The 21,762-nt window shown below is 39.0% G+C and overlaps 2 protein-coding genes across 2 annotated transcripts in view; both read right to left on the reverse strand.

Annotated features, from left to right (window-relative positions):
• Window positions 1-524: 524 nt before the first annotated feature.
• Window positions 525-21,762, reverse strand: part of LOC139981017 (arylsulfatase I-like) — a 40,206-nt gene continuing 18,968 nt past the window's right edge. The window contains exons 3-9 of the mRNA XM_071993119.1: window positions 19,519-19,725; window positions 16,864-17,047; window positions 8,809-8,987; window positions 4,629-4,842; window positions 3,912-4,164; window positions 3,278-3,405; window positions 525-2,155 (exon numbers count right to left, since the gene is read on the reverse strand). Of these exons, the coding sequence (XP_071849220.1) occupies window positions 1,941-2,155; window positions 3,278-3,405; window positions 3,912-4,164; window positions 4,629-4,842; window positions 8,809-8,987; window positions 16,864-17,047; window positions 19,519-19,725 (1,380 nt within the window). The 3' untranslated portion in view covers window positions 525-1,940. The remainder of the gene's footprint in view (window positions 2,156-3,277; window positions 3,406-3,911; window positions 4,165-4,628; window positions 4,843-8,808; window positions 8,988-16,863; window positions 17,048-19,518; window positions 19,726-21,762) is intronic.
• Window positions 11,768-16,241, reverse strand: LOC139981018 (uncharacterized). The gene is made up of 3 exons (XM_071993120.1): window positions 15,640-16,241; window positions 13,152-13,252; window positions 11,768-12,287 (listed from the first exon to the last, which is right to left on the reverse strand). The coding sequence occupies exons 1-3, from the start codon at window positions 15,729-15,731 to the stop codon at window positions 12,085-12,087; spliced, it is 396 nt and encodes a 131-aa protein (XP_071849221.1). The 5' UTR covers window positions 15,732-16,241; the 3' UTR covers window positions 11,768-12,084.

Here is a 21,762-nt window from a genome sequence, read left to right on the forward strand (position 1 = left end):
TTCTACACCAATAAATTAACTGTGTCGGAATTTTCGAAAATTTGTGACCAACATTCTGCATCACACTTCCCTCTACTCGTGCAATTTTGACCGGTCTGTTAGGGGTTGAAGGAAGTTTTTCTATATTGGTTGTCCATAGATGAAATTTTGTACAACATTATGGGTATGTTTTGAAGTGAGTTTATTCACGAGAAATGTGAATTTTCAAATTCTGAACAAAGTTAGGGCTTAAAACCTTGAAAAGTGGGGCTGACGGGTTTTGTGGGCCGCGACGTAGAATCACCTGCAAAAGCAAAGACCCACAGGAGATGCGATCAGGTCGAACATGACGTGTGCCGGGTTCACAATCTTCAAAAAGGTTATGGATGGAAAAAAACTATTAGGAAATACTTGGTTCTCAGGCAAAAAGTGTACATCTGGTGGCGCTCCGCTTAGATAGTAATTCGCGCCCCCGGGTTAGAAAATCCTGGATACGCGCCTGGCAATAATGCACCTCATCGATATATAATAAGGGGTTAATCAACGGTCTAGCGTGCGTTACTCACAGGATTAATGCACGATCGGGGGATAATGCAAGCGATGCACGAGGGCGGAGCCCGAGTGCATCCAGCGATAGCATTAACACCCGGAGTGCATTAATCATGTGAGTAACGCACGCTAGACCGTTGATTAACCCCGTTCATTCATACACTACCATTTGTGTGGGGGAAAAATCATAAAACAAAACATTTTTGGTTACATATAACCAAAGATTTATTAAAGTCATGCCCCGTAATTTTACCGTGCGTTACTCACAGGATTAACCACGGTCAGCTGACCTGAATGGACCAATAGGATTTAGGAATCTTTACTAAGTATGAATGAATGTAGCTATACCTACGCCCACCTAACTAATAACGGTCATACTCCAGAAACCCACTACAAGTGCACCCACTGCACAACCCACCCTCGTGGCAGCTGTAACTAAGATATACCTCAACCCACGGTAGAATACTCCAGACACTAATTCCGCAAGAATGCACATCGTTCATATATAATGTAGCTAAACCTCCGCCCACCCAAAGAATAACAATCATACTCCACAACCCACTACTCAACCCACTCAATTAATGACAGCTGTAACCAAGATGTACCTCAACCCACGGCTGAATACTCCAGACCCTTCTTTCACAAGAATGCAGACCATTCATATATAATGTAGCAATTCCTCCGCCCACCCAAAGAATAACAATCGTACTCCACAACCCACTACTCAACCCACTCAATTAATGGCAGCTGTAACTAAGATATACCTCAACCCACGGCAGAATACTCCAGACCCTTTTTCCGCAATTCATATACTTTAGCTATTACTCCGCTCATTCCTTTATACTGTAGCTAGCGTATATACCTCAGCGCACTCCACTGAAAGCAATAATTTTCCACGACCCACTTCCCTTCAAAATACTAGAATTCATTCAAAATATAAGAGTCGAAACCTCAAAGGTATAACATATTTATAGTTTCAAGTACAGGGCTATTGTATGCAAGCTCATCAAATAATTAGCCTGCATTAAAATATACGTAAAAGAAGAAATGTTCGGTACAGGCCCAAAACATACACCACCCCGCCGGCGAATTTTTTTTTCCCCAGCCCGGTAAAGGCCAAGATTTCGCACCCCGCCGTCTCAAATCAGCATAAAGGTTGCTCTAAAGCAACAAATTTCGTAGTTTTTCATGGCTTGAATACGTGGATTAATTTTCAAACTAGACCTACATTTTTGTTTCTTTTTTCATTTAGATCACACCTTCGAAAAAAATTAGAAAATATCAGCGTTTGTTATTGTATCTTCAGTTATCATTCGCGAAAAGTTCAAGTAAGAATAATGAAACCGTTTACATCCTATGAAAAAAAAACCGTCGTAGTTTCGGTAACGACGTAATTGCCACACTTCGACCAATCACAACCAAGGTTTCATAACCCCATTGTGATGTATCGGAGATGATTCGTCGACTTCTGCTGGGTGTACTGGTTGTGTAGCCTTCTTACAGAAGTTTCTTCTAATTTTTCTTTGAATTATTCCCACCATATCCGGTCTTTCTGATGCAAGGTTATATTCTTCGAAGGGGTCAGCTGTGATATTGAACAGGAATACCTTCTCACCTATGTCCGTTTCTATTTCGAAATAAAACAAACCAGAAGTGAAATTGTTAATTCATTCATAGAGTTTATAATAGCTGGTATACATAAAGACCAGTGGTATTGAACAATTGATTTCAGCTGATTGTTCCAATGTGATGATGCAATTTAATTAACCTCACACAAAATGGTTCAATAGTATTTATTAGCACAGTCTTGCGTTTAAGCTATCTATAGACACAATGTATAGTCTAAATATGACTCAGAATACACAATTTGACTTCTATTTTGTTTTGGTATTGTTTTGGCGGGGTTTTTTTTGGCGGGAGGACACCCAGACCATCCTTCATGGGAGGGAGTCCGCTCCCACGACCCTATAGTAAAAACTCCCTTAGAAAATCATATATACATTAAAGGTTTATGCTCCTATCTAATTGTTGCCCCCATCCTCCCACCCCCCCCCCCCCCCTCTGAGGCACACACAACTTTGAAATCCTCTAAACAGCACTTCTTCAACCCATGTTTGGAATACAGTAACATGCTCGAGAGTTTAATCAAATTTTTGAAATCATAGATTAACAAACTCACAAAGTGTGAAACGGTTAACAAATAAACTAGAAAGTAAATCACTGGGACGGAGTTGGTGGACTTCTCACTTTTGGTTTAAACTATGGAACGCCACAAGACGACAGATTGTACTAAGTTTGCATCATAATAAGTTAAGTACTACTTAGTTTTGGAACCGTTAGTGCGCTAAATAGTGAAGTATAACCCCGTAATAAAACTACCGTGAGTGGAAGGTGCGGTAGGGGCCGGGGGTGGGAGGGGGTGGTGATAAGGGAGAAGTAGATGTGAGAGTTCTACCAACACATAACGGATCTTTAAACTTTCGAATTTGAAAGTTGACATTTTTAGAGTTAACATGGTGTGCTTACATGGACACATGAATGCTGTAGGTAGCATATACATACGTATGAAGAGAGGAGTGATCCGAGAGCATACAACATTGACCAGGGGGGTAATGAAGGGGTCCGAAAAATATGAGGTACAGAATATTAGGAAAGATATGTTTTGACCAAATGAGGGCCCGATAAAGGTCTCGTGCCCGACCTAGTTTTCTTAGTCACTGAGTATATAAGAGACCAGCAAGAGGCTTACCGTTGCCTAGATCAATGTACTTCCAACCTTGCCATCGGTACGCTGTTCTGGTATCTACCAGATTATGGAAGCATTCCGATCCTATCGAGTATAAATATTGCTTTCGAGCGGATTTAGAATTTCCATTTCTGAAAATAAGAGATAAAACTATAACATTACGAGAAAATATTTGCACAAAAAATAAGAACGTTTTTAACTAAGTATTACTAAATAATATAGTAAATTGCCTTCAGATGTATATTGACATCTCCAGACATGCACATAGATTGGCGTGGCTAAGCAGGAAGACACGGCCTCTCAGTGTTTGGTAAGTGAGGTTAGTAGATCCCCCACCCTACCCCACCCTACCCCACCCCTGCCTTGAAGAATATTGTTTTAGTAAGATTTATCATACTGATAATATCTGCACTCATAGGATATTCATAATTGTACCAATTTTAGTCCCTTGAATAAAATTGTCCTAACTTGATAATACTCATCAATCTAACCCAAACCCCCCCCCCACCACTTCCGCACCCCTCCCCGCCATAACAATAGTATATAGCCATGGTGGTTTTGTGGATATGTTACAGATGAATCTGGTTTAACTTATTATATTATTTACTTCTGACTTTTAACATTTATATGAACTTACTTTATATTTAACCACATATTGACACTGTCCAAGTTGAGATGGCGTGGCAAGCTTTTCCCTATTATTCCTTTAATAATTGTCGAGTACCAATCCGAAATACCCATCAATCCTGTGAAGACTTTGCCTCGGGCGGGCTTTGCTAACAGAGGACTCACTAAAAAGGCAGGAACGCGTATTCCGCCTTCAAAAAATTCACCTTTCCACCCCCTTAAGGGAAGATTCCGTCCACCGAAACGTCTGCTTCCTCCGTTATCTAAATTTGAAAGAAGAAAAAACACATGTTCTCGGAGAGGTTTTGGGGGTTCAGGATAAAGGACTGTAGGCTATGACTATAGCTGGATAATTCCTATGTTTATATATGTATCCTGATATATAGCTTAATGCGTTGCACACGCAGTACTTAGGTGTGGCTGAATATAGGCCTATATACTGCGCAAAACCGTACTCACGATATCACTAACTACAATGTACTGCGTAAAACGTTGATCGTTTTATATTTTTGTATGGCGCCACTAGTTATGCAATGAAGCCCTCGCCAACCTCTTATTTGGCTTTCTAGTACACAAAACTCCTATAGTGGCGATAAAGGCTCCCTCATGCTTTAACACCAGCAGCCCATGTCTTCTTGTGCCTCTGTCCTTCCCCCTTCCCGCCCCTGTCCCGTCACTTTCTTGTTTAAACCAGTGTTAAAATATTTGTTTCCCAAGTGAACCCTACCTGAAGAGAATATAAGTACAGAATTTTTCCACATTTGATTTTTCTTGAGTGATTTTATAACAGCCTCGACGACCCCGTCTAGTATTGTAGCTTGCGCCGAATGGACTACTCTGTTAGAGGTGTTGTGATGCATATGGCCTTCTAGATGTTCAATGGGAACATCAAAGTTAGGACCATGGACTAGTTGTGTAGAGAGCAAGAGGAACAAGGGTTTCTGCAAGGGAGGAAATATTAACATATGTTAGACAAAATTCCACCAGGCATTCGTCGTACGGTACATGACGTCACAACGCTCAAAATATCATGATATATGTGGCAGATGCAATGTTGCACGTAAACCTCCGTATTTTTTTTCAGAGCTGCTATTGTCAGGCAAAAAATTACACCAGTGTATTTATTACAATTATATCAACAACGCCATTGAAGTTGAAGTTTATAGACTAATGAAAGCATTTTCAATGATTCATTTAGACACGTGATATTTAAAAAAGTCGATGAATGGTGTATATGTTAATTCCGATCTTATGGAATGATTTTAAAGATCTATCGTATGTTGTAGGCTATTGGCGTTCCACAGGATATTGGTATGATCTATGCTATGAAATAATTTTGTTGTTACATGCAATTCAATGAACATCAGAGGATTAAATTTTCAAGCATTCAAATTGCCGATTTTAACTTTAAAAAAAAACACGGCAAAGAACTTTTGGCAAGAACTAGAAGCTCTTTCCAATTTCTTATTCAATGATCCATTTATTACTCTATGCGAGAGATGCTAGCCTCCAAAACTACTCGCCAGTAGGCTCCAGCCCCAGAGGAGAGAATTGATCAATGTTTCACTCCCACATAAAATAATTTTTGCTTCTTTTCGATATATTTGAAACTTTGAAAGAAAGTAAAAAGGGGATAAATGCCCAATCCTTTATAAAGCCTAACTATGATGGGTCGCTTATTCAGAAATAATTGCTTCGGGAAATGCAAATAAAGTATAAACGATGCTGTATAAAGGGCTACATGTTTTCTATAGGCATCTTTTGAACTTCTAGGAGTTGAAAGCAGCGTGGGGAACAGCGCATATAGTAATGACGTGTCTAACGTTAAGAAAGATTAAAACAGCAGTAGGCCTGTTTTCAATAAGTTATGAAGAAACCCCTTTGTTTTGTTTTTTTCATTCATTATAAATTCGACTTAAATTTCACATTACTATTGAAAGTCCAATTAGCACCTGCCGAAAACTGCACTTTGTTACTTTATTTTTCTTCAGTGTTTGGCTTGAAGAAATCAGCGTTATATGTTAACATATACATACATACTCATCTAATATATATAAATGGAGATAAAACTTCTTTTTTTTTAGTGAAAACCAAAGTGAGGGCGCTATTTCTCTATATACGGCTCTGGATATACGCAGAGTTCCTCTGTAAAGGAACTCTAGATATACGGCTCAGGATTTAGCCAGCGCCCGTATATTTAATTTGTTTAATAAAAATGTGGATTTAGAAAACTGCTAATCTTGAGATCAGACGGCGGGGAATGGGGCCTGCAGCAGTTGGGTTTTGAATGGGAATTTTGGCTATGAGAATTTGAAGCTATTCTTCATTTGGATATTGCACTGTGTGTAACCCTAAAATACAACATTTATAGAAAGGTGTAATTTTAGCTTGACATTTTCACCTTTCTCTTCCCTTTGGGAAACTTTGGGAAACGGCATGTCAGAAATTTACAGTTCATGGATAGGGTCACCAAACACACTATACTTCACTTGAAAAGCATATGTACGTTTGTTTTACGATAGACACGCATGTGATAGGGAAGGGGTGGAAGGTGTGGACAAGCCTGATTGAGCCTTGCGAAGCAGAGCTCCTGCAGATTAGCAAACAAATACAAAATAGAGCAGAATATTAAATAATAGGGAATAGAATAGAAGTCAAGAAGACAAGCAAATAATTTTCAGTCTGGAAGTGTATAGGCCAAACATACACCAAGTAAAACTAGTGTCAGCCAGAGGGAGGGGAGCTGACTTCCCCGGGGGCTGCCCCAGCCCTTGCAAGAGCACCCTCCCAGGAGTACTTAGCCATAAACAAAAGAGACAATTTGCCTTCCCGGGATAGACACCAAGTAAACATCTTCTGATAAACGTATAGGTTCTTGGGACCGGGACAGCTGTCGGTGTTTAAATTGGGGATTGAAATCTTTATTATATAAAGGTACCTATTCAGCTTATTCGCTCCTAACACTCAAAACAAAATAAAGCCAGGGAAAATGTCATTTAGGCCATTTAAGTCTGGGATTTGTTGACCTTTCGTGTAGAGTCAGTTGGTCAATAGTTTGAAAGATCAACAGCTGGATGTGTTTGTTCTTCTACTCAAATATATTTAGACGTTATAAAACCACATATATGGTTAAATTCCGCAAGTAATAAGAACAATAAAGTAATTACTAAAAAGAGCAGCTGGAATTGACATCGGCGTTCATGGAGCGAGTGTAAGGAAAGTGGTTAGGGTTGTCAAGAGGTGAGCCGCTCGCGATGAAGAAGGCCTTACTTCTCTAAATACTATATTTGTTTTATATAACTATACCAAAACTTGTGCAGGTCTATATAGCGAAACATTCATATTATCCTCATTAGTAAATCGTATTATTTTGATTTGATTTGATTTTTTAATTAGAATTTATAACACAATGGATTAACAATAACAATTAGGCCAGGACTGAAGAGACAACGTCATCATCTCTGAAGCTTTTAAAGGAGCATTCCACAGTTTGAGCATATTTTTTAAAAGTGAATATCTTGCAAAACCCTCTATAGCTAAATAGAAACATTATATACTATTATTATTCAAAACTCTCCGTCCTGTTTACTTGAACTTTGACACATCAAGACTGAAGTTAAAGTGAGAATGTGTGACACTGTCACATGGTCAAGGGCGTAGGAACCGGGGGCTAGGGGGCGCCACCCCCCCCCCCCAGTGAAAAATATGGAGGGGCCCCCCGTTTCGCAAGTCAGAAAACCCCTTTTTCATTTCCAAATAAGAAAAAAATCTCATTTGGAGCACCAAATTGCATCTAAGGCCAGGAGAAAATGCAAAAGTTTTTACAAAATGGAGTGGGTGTTGAAGTGTGCTACATTGCACCAAATTGCATCTGAGGCCACCTGGAAAGGCCAAAAAATTCCAAAGGGGACCCCTCCCCCAGGCCGGCCATCAGTCTTCAGCCCCCCCCCCCCCACACTCAAAAGTACCTTCCTACGCCACTGCACATGGTCCAGACACTATCGTTATTAGAGGAGACGCTATCTCAAAATACCATCGTCAGTCGTTTTTTGTTGTGACAGAGACCTTTGTGAAAGAACAACTCCTCGAAACAGCTAAGACAATTCTTGTTCCGTTTATGAGATACCGCAGGTTAAAAGTCTACAGTCTGGGGAGCTGTCAATGTGATGTCATAGTGCTACTGGGAACTTGAACATTTTATTTTCTCTCTGTTTTTCATATATTTTCAAGTAAAAATTTTAACAGTTTTGTCAATAAAAACAAAAGCCGTCATTAAGCATTAGGCCATGTTAAGAGTTTCAATATTCAGCAATCCATCTAAATTCCAGAAAATAGATTATTAATAAAAAATAAAAAGCGTAATAAAAAGAGGGGGTGAGAGGTCTGCTTTAGGGTCTCCATCAGTTACGCAACTGCATACCCCACGGTTCATGACATATAGTGTATAGCGTACGGATATTCATGTGACAGGTGGGGGACGAGGGGGGGGGGCAAGCCTGATAGAAACCCAACTCCTACAGGCTGGCGGAAATATAAAAAACTTATGAATAAGAAGAGAAAAATAGAAAAGGTTCCAACTAGACAAGCATATTATTCAGAATGGAAGCAAAAAACAAACTAAACAAGAACCAGCCAGAGGAAAGAAGGCTGACATGACACACACGCACACACACACATACATACATACATACATATATATATATATATATATATATATATATATATATATATATTATATATATATATATCTATATATATATATATATATATATGTATATATATATATCTATATATATATATATGTATATATATATATATATATATATATCTATATATATATATATATATATATTGTCCATTAAATGTTAAAATGTGCATGTTTCGATTGCGTATATCCGTATACTCACCGATTCTTTATTTCTATGTTGTGTAATTAAGTCTGTTGCTCTCATTTTGTATACCTCTGGAGCATAGGTTCCTTTATGTTCGAGGGCAACTCGGCTACCATTATAGAGGGCGTACCCTTTCTGTCCTTCATTATACCTTTGTAGATGAGACACATACGACGCACCACCGCCATGAATACCTGTTTTAAAATATCAAAGGATCTAAGAATTATATATAAAAACAATTATATATATTCATATATAATATAAGTACCGACTATGACGCGGTACCAAATATGATGCGGTACCAAATATGACGCACATTTGGAAAGGAAAAAAATATCCATGGTGTGACTATAGCAAAGAAAAGTACAAGCGCTTGAATTGTGCTGGCAACTCTCTCCTTGGTTTCTTCAGAAAATTTAAATTTAATTGATGATGACAAAATTGCCAACTTTTGTTCAAACTTATTACAATTCTGTAGCTTTTAGTGCAATATAGCTTACTAGGAAAAACTGTTATCTGTTCCAAATGTAAAAGATGAAAGGAATATCCACAAACTATTCTTTCTTCATCTTATTTTTTTCTTCTTTGACTTGTCATATTTGCAAATAAAAAAAGGAATAAAATTTGCAACTTATGTTAGGTTTATCCAAGAGAATATAGGTGTATTCCACTATTTTTCCTTCTTTCTTGTTTTTAAAGAAGATTGCATCATAAGAATAATGTTTCATAACTGTCGCTTAGCTATAATCTAACATTATTGGTGACAGGTTTTCTGGTTTGATGAAAACCGGTTATTTAAAGGTGGGATCGCTCGTAATTTCCTCGTAAATTCTGTCCTTCACACCACCCGATTCAAAAATAATATCAATACTACCCTCTATCGGATCGTCGCTGTTGTCTCGTAATTTCTCAGCAATCCCGTATTTACGGCTAGTAAGCAATAAACGGGTTCGGTTACTTGAACGGTGGCCTTGGCGAAATTCCTGCATAGTTTCTTGTCTGTGGCAGTACAGGGAGTTGTTATGGAACAACTCCCTGGTCAGTAGTATGCGGTATTACGCCGCGTTTTCGTGTGTGTTGTGTGATACAAAACTCAGTGCTTTGTTTTACGTTCAGAACTTTTCACAACTAATGGGCTGTACAGTATAGGTTACGGTCGAGCTTTGCATCAGGCGTAATAGTTCGACCAGGGAGCTGCTACTCTAGCAGTTCCCTGCTTTTACTCTTTTAGGCCTACATGGTGAGCAGTCGAAGTCAAGAAACAGCTCAAGAAACTAATAGTTATGAACTTTATGTCTGATTCACGCTGACTGGTGTCACAAAAAGACAAACGCGAATGAGTGAAAAAATTGACTGAAGTGATTACAAACTATTGGGTATCAAACGTAAAGTCAAGTCCGTCATGTGTGAACAATTGGTATTTCAGCCAATTTAGGTATTAATTATACATAGACTGAGTCACAGCTTACATTGTATTTTATATATAAATTTTAGTTATATATCAGGAGGGAAAGACAAAGCATTTTATGTCATATACCATATACAGATAAATATGTATATTTAATTATTTTTGGACTCCTGGCAACGGGCCCTTTAGGCGATCACAGAGCACTTGCCCTAGCTGCACCCCGTCCTCCTAACCGGTGCACGTAAACCCTGTCCTTGCACCCCTTTGACCCGAATTAAAAAATAACGAAACTTGAACGGAAAAGGAAAGGAAAATACGTTGCCATAAGGGGCGGCTCCACCCTCTTTAGAAAGGATTGGCAAAAAGGGAATAAGTACATGAACAATAAACTAATAGTTATTTCCATTGAAAAGTGTCTCGCTGAGCATCGGCCGTCAAAGCAAAAAACTTTTTTTTTTCTAAATCACGTCAGTGTATTGCTTTCCAGCGTACTGTACTCCCAGAATTGACTATCCTGTTTCTTGTTCCGAACGGCTCCCAACGAAATGCCAAAAAGTCGGCAACGGGGTTGGGGTGGGTTACCCAGCTCCACCATGGGGCACCTCATCACGACTGACTCGAATTACAACTCGTAACTTTAACTGAAATTGGATTGAATTTAAAAAAATATATACTAGATGTCTGCATGGATCATACTTATCTATACTATTGTGTGACCATATAGGCGAACGGGCTCTATATAGTCAACCAGGAGAGACTGGGGGGAAACTTTTTTTCTTGCCACAGAAAATTAAACATTGCCCGGAAGTTCCTAGCACGATTAATTCTTTTCAAACTTCGACGGCAATGAAGGACAAAGAGAACCGTATAGGCCTATGCCTGACTATAAGATCATTGAACCATCACGAACAACTCCGAATAATCTTCCATTTGCCGATTCATGACACTGGGAAGTAAGGGGTTGGGGGGGTGGGGCTTTCCATTTGATCCGCAAGTATATTGAACGGTCACCACAACAAGGGTGTATAGCTTGGGACTAGCACGGGGAGACTTGTCAACCTTGTGAACTTTTTTGGGGGTGAGATGCGGGGGGGGGGGGGGGATTCGCAAACTAAAACATACAGGGTAAACAGAGCGGAGGAAAGAGGTCAAGAAAGAAAGCGTGAAAGACAGATGAAGGGATGGAGGAAGAAAGTAAAGAAAATGTGGAGATGGAGGCTAGGGGTAGAGATAGATATGATATGAAAGTACAGAGAGAAAAAAACCAAGAGCAGAAAAATGGAGATCACTGGGATACTGTCAAATACACAAGAAGAATATACAATCTAAATACTGGAATTAAATAATGCACCACATAAATACAGCTTTATGACATCAAGAAATCAAAGGGGAAGGATATAATGTTTCAAGGATGCTGGAAAATAAGACACAACAGAAGATGATTATGGTTTCTGATCTATTAGGCTTCTTCTCTCTACTGCTACCAGGATGTAAGAGACCACAGGGACTCGCACAACTCTTTAAGTTGTGATGACACTTCAAATGGGACCCCCTCCCCACCCCCCCACACCCTCCCCCACGTTCAAATCATATCCCCTCCTGGCAACGGAAATGAACACCAGTATAAATAAACCGATACAGATATTTATACACGCTGTGCGTGTAGGCCTATATACAATAATATAAAGCTGGCCATTCTCTGATTGTTACTCCTTGATTGAATTTCCCCAACCTTGCCCACCTTGACTTAGAGGGTGGCCAAGCTCCTGATTCACAGTCATAGCTACTATCGAACAAAATGGACGAAAGCAATTTATCTCAATCTGGTGATGCAGATGTATCATTAGCTGCTAATCCAACATTTGTGAATGTCGCACAACCTGTCAACTAAAGTCTGGGAAAAGTGCTTGCCCCTGCCATATGTATGATCTCTTTTGTTCAGGATCATGTAAATGTGGCAATGTGTATTCGTATAGTCTGAGGTTTTTCTCCCATGCTGCTCCATATCTAATCCTACTGGTAACATTGGACAGAACATTGGCAGATGGCTTCTTGAGAGGTGTTGAAGTAACTGGATCAGGAGTATCTGTAGAGATTACATAAAACAAGAGTTACTAGATTGCAAGTATCCTGCTATAGCTTCTATGGCTGTGACTAAAAATATACCTTTTGTTTAGAACTTATCACACTTATGCAGCACTGGAAACTGATATTTCAATTTAAATGGTGTCATTGAGTTTAGAGGACATTGAAGTTACAAGTATGTTGGTGAAACCAAGACCACCCTCAAGAAGCAGTTCTAGTCACAAGTCAATACCATGAAAATGGAGACTCCAGTAGGGGAACACTTTCAGCTGCCCAATCATACCATTAAAGACATGTCCCAACAGGTAACTGAATTCGTAGACTAACCATCTCAGACATAGTACACCACAGCAGAGATAAAGTGAGCGGACGGAATGCCCTAGCACCATTCAACTGAATAGGCTCAATATACAGGAAGGACATGACTAACTTTATCCTGCTCCATCTCTGTATTCTGCTATAGTTTATTCGCCCTCTCTCCTTACTTAATCCTCGCTTTGTACTCCACAGTTTATCTAAATACCTCTGCTTTCACTGACTCCTTTTGTTCAATACACCATTAACTTCTTTCTTTGTGTTCACCATGTCCTCTCTGTTCCAGGCTCTATTGTGTCTCTTGAATTTACTGTTACTAGTCAGTTTGCCTCTAAAGAAGATCCTGATAATATCAGGCCCACTTACTTTTATAAATTTTCATACACATGTATGCTTTTTAGTGGATGAGCAATATGCTACCATTTTTTTCTTTTCTTTTGGAATTAAATGAGAATGAAATTGTATTATTTTTCTGATCACATCAGATCAGATAAGATTAGCACTGCTCTTCCAGTCTGTAATTCATGCAAGGATAAACATATAAATTTACCTTCTCCTTTCTGAGTGTCAACTGATCTTTCTGTGGTGACAGCTGCTGAGAATGCCTCTGTTTGACTTTCAGCATCTTTCCGGAAAAGATGCATTTGAAACCTATACAATGAAACCAAAAAAATTGTCCGTAAATCATATAACTGAAATAGTAATTTTACTGTACACCCCAAGCTTAATTGTATGCATAATGAATCTGGTAATGACCAAATCATTACAAACATACATGTTTTTATCATACCTACCCAAGAAAAAATATGAAAGAGAAAAGTAACAAACAAACACTTAGGCATATTTCAATAATAACATATTGTTAACCCACATTGATTTAAACCCAGATAAGGATGAGATATTCTTTCATACTCTTCTTCAACATATCCATAAACCGCGGTACCTTTCAAGAATTGTAAGGATAATTTTGTGTTGCCCAACTGCTTGCCCAACAACTTGAGCTCACATGTCAATGTAAAATTTACTATGTAAACTTCCTGTCTTAGTGAACTGATTGGTTTCATATCGCTAAAAGATGTCCAGTCTTTTGATGAGAGTTTGATGTACACTCATTATTTACCTACTGTGTAAACTTCCTGTTTATGTGAGCAGTTGGTTTCATGAGTGAGAATTGAGATGCTACTGTAGCTTACACCATGACATAAGCCCACCATTGTGAAAAATTCCTGTTTACACATGAATAGCTTGATTTCAGACTACCATTAATTTAACGCTAGATTACTCTCCACAAGAGATAGTTTCGGCCACCAAATTTAATAGATATTATAATTTTTGAACACTAAACATCAGATCATTCACAAGAAGCTGAACAAAAACAAGCATAGTATATACTGACTATATATAAAAAATATGATAACTTAGCACAGCATCATAAAGTATGAGCATCAGGCCTACACGCAAAAAAAAAACTGGTACTTTCTTACCTCCAGGCATGGCTATATAAAGGTTTATATAGGTATAGCTATATGTACTAATATGGTCCCTCAATTTGTGAGGCTAATTTACCTAACTTCTTGCATAGCAGTTGGGTTCCTTCAAAAATCCCAAACACAGATATGTACACATGATTGCTGGAATATTGGACAGACAGTCAGTAGATAACAGTATAACACCCTGTTGCCCAAATGAACCATTAAAACTTGATTGCATATATGCTGGCTGTGGCTGACCTTAGAAAAACCTAAGGTCTAGTTGCATACGCAGCGGTGTGAAAACATGTGAATCAGTTAGGAGTGATTCTAAATTATTTATGTAGATGTATTATTTTTATAGGAAAAATTGCAGGTCCATGTGGTTGTACTTGTACAGCACAGTAGGCCTTCCTCACTGGTGTATATTACAAAATTAGGGAATACAGTTACTATGAACACTAAATTCTGATTACTTATTACTAATACTATAGGCCTTACTCCTATGTTATATGCCCAGTTAATTATGACTGGGCATAGGTGAGGCTTTTCTTTCAAATGCTCATTCACAAGAATTATTCTTCAAACAAGGACAGCTGATAACAATTTAGAACCTGGAGGGGGTGGGGATGAACAGATCACCTAGGCCTAGTGGTTAGAAAATATATTTCCATCAATTTGTTGAGGCAAAAACAGTTTACTTTTTGGTGATGAGAAGGCCCAGCTTTCCATGGCATAAATATGAGGAGTGAAACTAAAGACCCCCAGTCCCTGTGAGTCTTCTTTAGGAAGGATATTTTAATTTTTAACTGTATACAGTACAAAGTGGCTATTCTTACAACTAGTCGTAAGAATAATTTCCGACTACGCATGGGCAGTTGCTATTTTTATGATTAGGAGTACTAATTTTACGACGATGAGTAACAATAACTTCCGGTTAGGGTTAGGGTTATGTTTAGGGTTACCTCTACTACATGCGCAGTTGCTTTATTTACTGCACTTGAATTTGCCTTTGTTGTAAGAATAGTTTATAATTGTTACGACTAGTCGTAAGAAACGGCCTATACAGTATCCTCATGACAAGCATTCACAAACAGTGATGATGATGACTCAGTAATACAACTTACTGCTATTTTGTGCTAGGATAAGTATGATAAGGTTAGCATACGCTAGGTCCATTGGAAAAATAATGAATGATAGGCCTAGTTACAAAGCCTAGGCTCATCAAATCATGTATGTTACAAATACAATAGCATAGACACTGCGAAGTTCGAACACCTAAGCCTTAAAATACCCCAAAAACTATCTTCATTTTATTGACAGATATGTACGTACATACTTGCGCACGGGTCATTTTGGAGAGGAAATAACTGTAGCTTCCTAGTTTTTAGTGATATTGGCTTTCGCTTGTAGGTTATCATGGTGAAATCGTGTATTTCTTAGGGGTGTCCGAACTTTGCAGTTTTCTGTACTTCGCAATACTGACAGTTACCTAGGACAATACCCTGTAGTACTACTATGTACTAGTATTACCCTATACAGTTTTAGCCTAGCTTAGCAAATCATTACCTTTTTGTGTGATCCTGAAGCAAATGTTCTGCGAAATCTGCGTTGCTAACAGAAGTCAAATCGTGGACATGTTTGTAGAGTTCTTTCTCCATTTGCCAGTTTACGTAGGAACGTAGAAGATAGATCTTCGTGGCATCTCTTCGTCGCTGTTGTTCCTTTGCACTGCTGTTTTTGTCAGGTCCATGCAACAATGGCTTTCCTCCACTTGAACCTATACGCTCGTTCCAGGATAAGGTCGTTTTCTTTCGCCCGATTCTCCTTGCCCTGATCCCTTTTCCATGATTGTCACTATACTCTAGTCTAATCGAATGTATTTGTACGAAAATCGTACAGTATTCTTTACTCAAAAGGCACACAAACAACAAACTATCGCGTACGAAAATCCTTTGCGGTAAACAGTACAATAATCTGAAATGCTGTGCTATAACATTATGTGTGCATGGGTACGGGCTTGTTACGCATACGCTTGCCTGTGCTATTCACTGATCTAAATTTGCCACCGAGGTCACGTGAGTTTTAGGGGTCCCATTAAACCTCGCTGAAACCTCGATAATGCCAGCGCCCTCAAAAAAAAGTCTACGAGCGATATCGCCTTTAAGGAAACCAAATTATTTATACAGGAAGTACGTGTTCACAAGCACCCATCATAAATTAACAGTAAGAAATGCACTGATTTCCCTTTCAGCTCCAGGGAAATAGGAAATGGATATTATTTATGAAATGCCACTCCGGTATAATAATTCAAGGTATTGATATTAGGAGAGTAAATAGTTTAAGTTTAATGTGTTTAAGAATGACAGGATCCAGACAACATTTCTCAAACATTTAGTATAATGATCAAACCAGGGTTCAGCCTGGCACGTTAGCTAAATTCAATGATCGCTGCCACTTAAGGAAATGTTTATGATGCAGTCCTAATATATCTTGATACCAATTGAACGCTCCATGATATTGTTGTGGTTTTGTTGGTGTTCACTAAGAAAAACAATAATTATAATTAATAAAACGTTAATTGGCTTCCATAATTAGCGGTCTAGACAATAGGGAGATTGATATGGGTGAGCGATTCATCGAATCAATACAAACTATAAGTATTTATCTCTAACAAAACACTGATTATATTAATAATAATAATAATAGTATCGATAAATTATATCGATGGATATCGATGTTGATTTATCATCAAGCCGTCTTAATATCAGTGATGACGTAAACAACTTTTACCTAAGAATGAATCAAATCCTCTTTTCTCCGGTAGACATTCCCAGCTACTTCGCCCCATATGCCATTTGCCGACGATATGTGTACTGTAGCCGTGTTTCTTTAACTCTTGCGGAAGGAGATGGTGCTCGAACGGTAAACACACTGAATCCCGCGGATTAATGTTATGACTTAACTTGTGGTGACTCTGCAGGATTATGGAAGGAAAACCAATGTTATTACATCATGAAGGAAATTATGTCGAATAACCGTAAAACACGCCCTCTGTTTCAAGATGAAAAGAGCGTCGATCACCAGGTCGGCTCCCTGGGGTATTTATGTCACTTCCGACCCCCCCCCCACACCCCCACACCCCCACACATACTGGCCTCCCTCTCGTCAGGGCCGGTTGTTGCCAATGTATCATTTGTCGCGAAATGCAGAACATTTCAATGTTGTTTATATTTAGGCGATTCATATCACCTTCTTGTCGCAATAAATGTGGCGAGTTGACTTGTTCATGGTGACATTCATTTCAATGTTCATAGATTAGAAATCTATTCAAATTATTGACGTGCAACGATTTGAATTCCTGATTGTAAGGAACGCCCTCTATATTTTAAGTACAGCCGCTCATCGAGGTAAATGAATCTGGAGAAACTATCACACAGTAAATACGCGCGTACGCGCGTACCATGCATGGAGGGTCATGTGATGTGTTCCAGGGTGGTACTAATATATTACTCTCCCCATAACGCATGATGATTTCACCCAACTAGTACGTAAATGTTAATATTCACAATTTCGAAGAAGCAATAAACCTTGCGCAAGATCGTGATACGTGGCGGAGGTTAATCACTGAGCATGTCGGATAGACGAGACTCAACTTACTACTACTAGTACGTAAATGTGTATGCCTGCTAGAGCAGCAGACGACACCCGTTACCTAGCAATAACCGTGCCTGTAGCCTAACGTGATAGATATATTCCCGTCGAGCAGCACTTAGGCTCTGTTCCATGGAGAACTCCGTGGTTGCACTGAACTTAACATTTCCCCACAGCAACACGTCCAGTTCAACAATCCTTTTCGACAAAAAAAACGTTCTTGAAATACACTTCAGACATCGACATTTCCCGCTGCAAGCCCAATGTATCTGTACTTGTTCTGGGCCATCATGTCTAACGTTAGCATATTAACTATGAAGTACCAGTACCTTCTTACGCCGTTAGTTACCATGTCCGATCCGTCTTGGTGCAAATCTTTCACAAAGTCACTAACACTATTCTCGAACTGCTACAGAGAAATATCAGTTTGGTACCACCCCGGAACACATCACATGACCCTCCATGCATGGTACGCGCGCGCCCAACTGACATGAATCCTCCAGACTCATTTATCTCGATGCAGCCGCTATCTATGGGTGTCACATCACAATTAGAGTAGTGCACGCCCGCCTAAGAGGTTAACCATTGTCGGAAAATAGCCCTAAAGTGACCTACTATATTGATTTCTTTTTGGGGGCGGGGCATTTTCTGAGTATTCACCATTCTTGATGCTTGGATGTTGAAGAGGATGAAATAAACTACTGATGGTCTAAAACATCTGGAGGTGCAGGTGATTTAAGGTATATTAGAAAATCTTGGGTGAAACAAGAAGGATCCGCAGAGACAGCTGGCAGATGGGATAGGGAGCAATATTCTAACCTTTGAGATCTTCTAGCTCAAAACCTAAACAGTCATGGTGGCAAATGTTGAATGGTTTTATGATAGCCCAAGCCATTAGCTATCATAACGTGGGTAGGGCATGTCAGTTGAAAACTTCTATCTATGCTCTAGCGGCCTTGGAAAGTGACGAGTTTAGTGTGTAAGTCAATAGGAGCAATTAATAGTGGTGTGACACCTATATGACGTTTATACTTCGCCTTGCGCTAATAAGGAGTTAATAGCGCAACCGATGAGGCCAATGTAAGTTCATCTTCGATCGGTTTTAAAATAAACATAGTTTTGATCCGATGGCTTAAGAAATAAATTGACTTTCACTGATACGCTATAGACAGATAATGATCGTGCACTGGGAAACCCTCGGTATCCGTAGAACCGTTTCCATTTCCTGGGAGCACCAAGAATGTGTTAACATGAACATCATTTCGTCATCCTGTCTGAGACAACCACGCGCAACTATGTATGGCAGCATTTAGGTGCCGTTCAAAATAATAATTAACATCTCGCGTTCATATTTGTCATTGGCAAGGTTTCTGAATAGAGAATTGGATTTTACTTACTAATTTTAAATATTCTGGAAATAAGTAAAGGCTTTCTCACTTTAATCATTGCGCTGGCACATTGTAACGAGTATAGCTTCATCTACTAATGTGCTTTTCCAATTTCTGAGAAAAGATTTTATTGGTAATTAGATACAACATTTAACAATTTTGCTCTAATATAAGTAAATTGATCTCCTCAAAGTTCAAGTCGATGGAATAATGTGTAGTGATGATAAGGAAGTATTGCGTCTTAGAAGAGTTTTTCTTCTTTAACTTGCCAATGTGTAGTGATAAACTCGCTAATGATGGCATAAGTAAATGTATCTCGAGCAATTATCGACATTATTCGGAAAACATTGTGTAAGAAGTTATGCACAAAACAGAGAAAGTAAATTCAAACAAGAAAAATGATTACCACATATTTTCCGGTCAGTAAAACTGCGCGAGATGGTGCGCATATTTGCTGCGAGTAGTAATTCTCAAACTTAACTCCTCGTCTGGCTAACCGATCAATAACTGGCGTTTTAATACCGTTGTTATGGTAACCAATATCTGCGTATCCCATGTCGTCTGCGAGGATAAATATGATGTGAGGTGGCTTTTTGATTGGTGGATGTAAGGTCTGCAAACAAAGTTTAAAAAGAATATGTTGGAGAAAGGGGCACTCGTATTAACAAAAAAATTACTAAGAAAAGGATGAATTTATTTATCTAAAATTTGTTACAGTCATTGTCAGGCTGCGCACGACATTATTGACGAATAAACTGCCTGTCGAAGTTCTGACTTTAACCATTTTATCTATAAGAATGTAGATAATAGAAGACGTAAAAAGAGAAGACAAATAAAATATCAGTATTTTACTTTATAAATAATTGATAATTGTAAATGAAACAACTCCTAACAAAAAGAATTAGAGGAAACTTTGTTTATATTTTATCAGAAATGAAAGCTGAACATTAAGAACATTTTGAGAGGGGGTGGACTACTGCATGGTACTAAGTAAACACTTTCAGACGATGAAATCCATATTTCCTTTATATCTATTATATTTTCTTCGTAAAATAAATCATGTTAACTTTAACAGTAGGGGCGCGGTTTCACTGACGATAGGAACACTAATATAAAAGATCTGTCCAGGTGTCCAAGAGTTGCAGAATTTCAGCAAATTTATACCCAGAGGATGAACCAATTTCAGAACCGTCTTTTTTCTATCGCAAACCTGACTTGAAATTGTCATAAAGGCTATGGTACATGACATATAGGTCCCTTGATGGAATCCTTGGTCAATGGGTCACTATGGGTGCAAATGTGTATAACAGCTGACTAATGGAGAAACATCACTCCAGGTCACCGTGGAAATAAGGTACGGGGTTATAACTATCCGTATAAACAAGGCATTGGTTGCATAACTCATTCAATAATCAATAAATGTTTTAAATATAATATAATAATATAATAATGGATGTGTGTTCTGCAAAAGTGGGCTTTAGCAACGCTCCCAATCCCCTCCCCTCCTCTCCTCTCCCATCCCTTCCCTTTTCTCCTCTAACATTACGAGTTTGTCGTTTCCCGAGCTGCAGCTCGCCATAGCCACCACTACGTTTCTATCAGTTATAAACATGTCATTCATGTGCGTCTCCCCCGTGGTATTATGTATCAGCTATACGTCACCCTTCCCTCACCCCCACATATAGTATTGCATGGCCATTGGGCTCGTTCTGCACCCTGTATAAATAGGCAATGACAGGGGGTAGGAGCCGGGGGGCAATGGGTGCACGTGCCCCCCTACTTTTTTTTCCAAAATAGCAAATGTGACCTACTGGCAAATAAAATATGCCCCTTTGATGAGGAACTGTCTTTTGGATATCTTAAGCCTTTGTTCATTTTAAATAGAGTCACGTGCACCATAATAGTATTAATAGCATACTAACACATCATATATATTTAAGTGATATGGCCGGTGTGTATCTGTTTATAGCATAACGAGTGGTGGTTGAGGAATGTGGATTGTGTGCCCCCCCCCCCCATTTTTTTGGAAGCTTCCTACCCCCGTTGGGCAAGGGCAATGCATAATAAACCATGTACCATGAGAAAAACCAGCAGTGAACGTTAAAAGCAACACCCCACCCCACCCCACCCCCATCCAGCCTTTAAACGTCACCGTCCGTTAGAATTATCCACACCGCTGTATAGACAAGCATTGTATCTATCCCTGTATAGACAAGCATTGTAAAGTTCCACCCCACAGTAAACATAGGACAGTGCACGGGATGACAGGTACGGTACCTTTCTGTACCATATGATTCTATCTCAGCAGGAAAACATGTTGTTACAAGGTTACAATAGATTCCAGTTGTTTGATCTGTTTGCATATATAAGAGCTACCGTACTGTGTGCATGCCTGGACTGACTGTTACACCTTTGTAAAGTCTAATGTTACACCGCGATGGATGTTACTCGGTCGTGTTGGAACGTTATCTGTCTTTCATCTCATGATTTTAATCAAATACATTAAAAAAGACAAAAGCAGGCACAGCTCATATTTAGACTATAGGGTTCCATATTGTATTCATTATTAATTCCCGTCACGTGTCTGGTGTAGAACGTCGACACATGGTATCAACTGGCACGGTAAACATGTACCGACCTATATTTGAAT

This window comes from Apostichopus japonicus, chromosome 15, assembly GCF_037975245.1.
Source record: "Apostichopus japonicus isolate 1M-3 chromosome 15, ASM3797524v1, whole genome shotgun sequence".
Taxonomy (NCBI): domain Eukaryota; kingdom Metazoa; phylum Echinodermata; class Holothuroidea; order Aspidochirotida; family Stichopodidae; genus Apostichopus; species Apostichopus japonicus.

What these genes read in the sequence shown, in the direction of transcription:
- LOC139981018 (XM_071993120.1), bottom strand. Translation starts at nt 15,731, where the DNA reads ATGGAGAAAGAACTCTACAAACATGTCCACGATTTGACTTCTGTTAGC. An exon ending in CTTCAGGATCACACAAAAAG is followed by an intron (nt 13,253 to 15,639) that starts GTAATGATTTGC and finishes TTCATTGTATAG; the next exon opens with GTTTCAAATGCATCTTTTCC. An exon ending in TGACACTCAGAAAGGAGAAG is followed by an intron (nt 12,288 to 13,151) that starts GTAAATTTATAT and finishes TAATCTCTACAG; the next exon opens with ATACTCCTGATCCAGTTACT.